This window comes from Pundamilia nyererei, unplaced genomic scaffold (assembly GCF_000239375.1).
Source record: "Pundamilia nyererei isolate P.nyererei 1_Seehausen unplaced genomic scaffold, PunNye1.0 scaffold00514, whole genome shotgun sequence".
Classification (NCBI taxonomy): Eukaryota; Metazoa; Chordata; class Actinopteri; order Cichliformes; family Cichlidae; genus Pundamilia; species Pundamilia nyererei.
In genome coordinates this window covers 110,448-115,578 of record NW_005187915.1, presented here as the reverse complement: position 1 = coordinate 115,578, position 5,131 = coordinate 110,448, and the positions used below count along the sequence as shown (strand labels likewise).

Here is a 5,131-nt window from a genome sequence, read left to right as displayed (position 1 = left end):
TCTCATCGTTGGGGGTTTCTTTGTGATATTGTCGGACGGTTACCCCGCAGTTTCAAACACTGTTGTTGTTGTGCTTTATAAATGAAATCGAACTGGTTCTAAACACAAAACCCTGTTTGCTCTTTTAGTTTTTGTTGTTTGTACTATTTCAACTTTCATGATTATAGATACATTTATATTTGCGGATCTTTCGAACCATATTTTAAGCCCGGAGACGCGTGACAGCCTGCGTGGCTGCCTCCACAGACAACTTTGCTAAAACCTCGTTTTCAGTATATAGTTTACAGTTGCCCGGGGATTATTAAGATCGTCTTGTCTTACTGGAATGCTTCCTCTCACCAACTCCGTCATCAACAAGTGTCTCACGCACCCCCGGAGCCCTTTCATTTGCAAATGCACACGCACAGAATGAAGCTTTTTGCCATTCCCATTGGTTCATGCCTGACTGCACGAGAATAGGAGAACTTTGGGAGTGAACAGACAGATGAGTTCAGTGTGTGAGCTGGCTGTCTGACAACAAGTGGTTTTCCGTAAACTCTTTCACTGCACTGAAACCGCAAAACTTTACTGTGAAAGTGTATCTCAGTGCTAGTTTAATGACTGCCTCGAGAGACTTTTAATTTAAGAAAGGGGGGGCAGGTTGTCCGCTGCAGTCTCACGGGTGTGTCGTGCGTAAGCCCCGGGGAAACGTGTAACTAAACCTGGCCAAAAGTCGCCAGATTGACGGCGACGAAGGCTCCTGAGTGCTCGATCGTTTATTTGTAACTCAACTCTCCTACTTTTCCCAGCATGTACAGCATGATGGAACACGAGCTGAAGCCGACTGGCCAGCCCCCTTCTCATCAGACCTCCCAGGGAATGTCACCGGTCACCGGCACCATGACCGGGAGCATGGGCAGCAATGGAAACTCTCACCCGAGCTCTAAAACGGCATGCGCACCTGGAGCCGACCCCATGGATAAAGTCAAGCGGCCCATGAACGCTTTCATGGTCTGGTCCAGGGGGCAGAGGCGCAAGATGGCACAAGAAAACCCGAAAATGCACAACTCTGAAATCAGCAAGCGGCTGGGGGCCGAGTGGAAACTTCTGAACGATGCTGAGAAGCGGCCTTTCATTGACGAGGCCAAGCGGCTCCGTGCGGTCCATATGAAGGAGTACCCTGACTACAAGTACAAGCCACGACGCAAGACAAAGCCTTTACTCAAAAAAGACACTCAGGTAGGCAAGTACCCACTGACAGCGGGAAACCTGCTGGTGGCAGCGGCACAGAGCCAAGGTGGGAGCCCCAGGATGGAGAGCTATGGCTGGGGCCCCACCGGAGGATACGCCGGCATGCAGGGCGAGGCACTGGGCTACACACAGCAGCTCCACCGGTATGAGCTGTCAGCTCTCCAGTACCCACCTGCAATGACGGCGCCGCAGACGTACATGAACGGGGCCAACTCGTACAGGTGAGTGTGTGTCTGCGTTTTTGCAAAACAACAACCGCGCATGTTCCCAGCGCTCGTTAAAGATGGCAAAGCGCGCAGATACGATGCTGAGCAGCAGCGCTTAGACTGTAGGTTACTTCTTCATTGAGTTCTCCAAACTCAGGTCAAAGGTGTTAAAATCTGGTGGAAACGGAGCGTGCAATCCTTCAGTTAGTGCGACTTCATGGTTCCTTGGACTTTCACTCGGTGAATTTATTTCTCTGTGCTGAAAATCCCCTCACTGTTATATTGTTTTACATAATTTCCTTGGGGATTTATAAAGTATCCTGATTCTGTTTCAAAAAACGAGTCTGAGAAATGTCTTTTTTACTGAATGAAAATTAAGATACCAGAAATAAGTAATGCTGCATGTTCTCTAACTGCCACAGGACTCATCATGCTGAGTTTATTCAAATGAGGCACATATGTTGCATCCATTCCCACCGAATCACAAAGACGTCTACATATGATTGAGCAACGAGGTTTGTCTGCATTCCTCTGCCTGCAGTCTTTATCAGTATAACTTGTTGGCAAGCAGGCTTGCTCCGTGTGTGGTCCCCTGCCCACAGACCCCCGTCCAAACCATTGTCCTGTGTTAGGGGAGATTTTGCCTCCTAGCACAGATCTCATGACCCTAAACAAAGTCTGAACACTTGATAAATTTTCTGGTGTAAGGATGGATGATGCTGCAATTTATTGCAGTAGTTCCCAGTTTGATTGGTTCTGCTGACTGGTCTGCAGCTGTATCAGTCACTGCATTTTTAATACAGCAGTGGAATCATTGAAGCTTGAGATTTTTTCCTTTAAGCTTTTAAACACAAGTCGAATCCAAATTTTACAAATTTTCTCAGACAGTATTTTGAAGATTTATCTGGAACACGTATCAACTTTATAATCCATCCAGTCTCTTCCAACACTGAAAATATCTCTCTACATGTATTTAATGAATGCATTTTAGTGTCGGAAATCAAGACAAGTTTGCATCAGTGTACATTAATACGTATTTAACTATGATAGAGGATTCAGATAGAAAAGCAGATGTACTGAAAGAAAACAGCTGTGACACATAGACCAGTCATCCCGCAGTTTTCCTACAAAATCAAACATAGTCTGCTGTGCGCTCACTCATGTCTGTTGTAGAGTTCACGCTGTGGTTTGTTAACATATTGGGAATTTTTATCCGTGATGATAGCAACAAAATCCCCAGTGCAAGACAAAAATATGTTTGTATAAATCCCCAGTGTAAAAGAAGTAATTCTGCATTTCGCTCTACAGCATTATTAACTATGTTACACAGAACTGAAAATATCTGGTGCTTAAACGTTATCTGGATGTAATTACTACACCGGATTCAAATAACTACTGCAGAGTTTCCAGTAATGCAGGAGTGTGTTTGATGATAAAGTGCTGTAACTAGCTCGGTGCACACTGGTTTTTATGGTGGACAAAGACAGGACAGAATTGTAGTTCAGCAGCACATCCTGACGTTTTTATTCCAAAATAATTACGTTGTTTTGATGTTGTTTAACTTGTAATGCCGTCTTCACCCCACAGCCCCATGTCATACAGCAGCAGTCCACAGCAGCCCAGCCCTGTCACTATGTCCATGGTGAAATCAGAACCGGTGTCCCACTCTCCTCCCACGGGAACACCAAACCACCATCGGGGGGCTTTGCAGGGTGACCTCAGAGACATGATCAGCATGTACATTCCTGGACCGGGAGGAGATGCCAGCGACCCTTCGGCAGCACAGAGGGGCTACACCAGTGTGCAGCAGCACTACCTCACTGGAACTGTTCCTCTCACACACATCTAGGACTGACGAACGGTTCACGAGCAGCTAGAGAGGAGATGGAAGCGGGTGTGGAGTACTTCAGAATGTCAGCATAAAGAAGTTGTGAAGTTTTGATGATGTGTCTGCAGTACGACAAGTATCCGAATGTACTCTTTGGTGCCACGACGCATCCAGGCCACACACGCAGCGCTGAGACTCCACCCACCACCCTGCCACAGACGTCTCTCCCTGAATGTCTTGAGTGAAGCCGGGATGTCTGTTGTACATAACATGTAATATTTTCTAGTGTTTTGTGTATTATAGAACTTGTGTTTTAGAACCACCCTAAATACTTGCGATACTGGCTTTCATTACGGTTCCAGCACAGTCAGTGCTGGTTGGACTGGTTCCCGTGGCCACGTCTTCGAATGGCGACTGTCACTTTCTGCCATCTGAAATCATGTGATAGCCACATCACCTGAGCTGCTGGCCATTCGTTAGTGCTGCTGTGATGCGTCAGCAGGAAACTCGAGAATGAAATGCACAACTTGAATAACAGAGCTTTTTAAAATCTAACTCTTTGCCATGCGGCTTTGGTTTAGTAGCCTTGTGTTAGATCTGGACTTCTACTCTTCAGTTACATTTGAATGAAATGAAACAAACTTCTGTTGGACAATCACCACCGTGTCTACGAGGAAAAGGACTGGCTTTGTGCAGTAGTACCTCCTACATGCAGTAGAAGCAGCAGCCTCAGTCAGAATCACACTTTCGGCTCTAAGATCTGACTGTGTTCACTGTGTGCAGGTGTTTTATTTGCTATAATTTAGTTTTAGGACATTTTCATGTTTCGATGCATCGATCTGAACTGAGCATGCTGAATTTATATTCATGTCCTCTTGCGCTAGGCAGGTGTAGTATTTCTTTTTCTATGCTTTTAAATAATTGAAAGGATTTTTATGTGAACTGCTAGATTTTCAGTTGGTCTTTCAAATGTCTCCATACAAGGACGCTGGATTGGAAAAAGACCAGAGTTGTTTTTAAATGAACTGTCAGTTGTATTTTTATAACTTTTAAAGAGAATGGATGCGTGTTCCTGATTAAACCTCAGAAAACCTTTATTCTTGTTTCTAAACTTTTTGCAGTAACAAACGTTGAGATAATGCTAATTTCTTTTTTAAGTTTAGTCCTGGTTGGATTCAAAGTGTGATCTTCAAACACAAGCGGGACATGTCAGTCACGTACTGTGATATAATTCTAGTCATCATAGCTGAACCTTGTCCAGCATTCGGGGTTTAACCTGCCCAGTGTCATGTGTAAGTTACCGTAGGCAGCATTTATGCAAACAGTATGTATATGAAGCTCTTAGACTAAGAGTCTGATTCCTGTTTGATGGAAAAGATTTGTGGCTTTCATAACAACATTAATAAATTAGGTATATGCCAACATGTTTCATGAAAATGAAATTACAGCAGCTCACTTTGTCTCCAATCCAATAACTCACTAATCCAGCCTTCATGCTCTCGCCGGCTTCTTAGTTTATATTGTAATCATTCATCCATTTACACAGTGCTGAGCTGGGCTGGATTAGGTGGGGCTACAATTATATAGTGAATACAAGTAATTCTGTAAACGATTTCCCCTTAAAACTACTCAAGAGAACAATCATGAGCCACATTTACACAGACTGATGATTCTGACATTGTTTTAATACAATTTGATTTTTCACCATTTTAATGTCGGCCTAGTATTTACCTGCTTTGACACTTGAACTTTTATTGAATTATAATATTTGCATTATGAATGCAGTATGAGTGTACCCCACTATAAGCCTTAATGGAGGGTTTTGAGTTTGAACGGCGGTCAGAATTTAAGTCAGCACTTTGTCCAG

The 5,131-nt window shown here is 44.1% G+C and overlaps 1 protein-coding gene across 1 annotated transcript; it reads left to right on the top strand.

Annotated features, from left to right (window-relative positions):
• Window positions 1–417: 417 nt before the first annotated feature.
• Window positions 418–4,561, top strand: sox19b (SRY-box transcription factor 19b). The gene is made up of 2 exons (XM_005754160.1): window positions 418–1,451; window positions 3,024–4,561. Exons 1-2 carry the CDS (start codon window positions 790–792, stop codon window positions 3,283–3,285), a joined length of 924 nt encoding a protein of 307 aa, XP_005754217.1. The 5' UTR covers window positions 418–789; the 3' UTR covers window positions 3,286–4,561.
• Window positions 4,562–5,131: the final 570 nt, after the last annotated feature.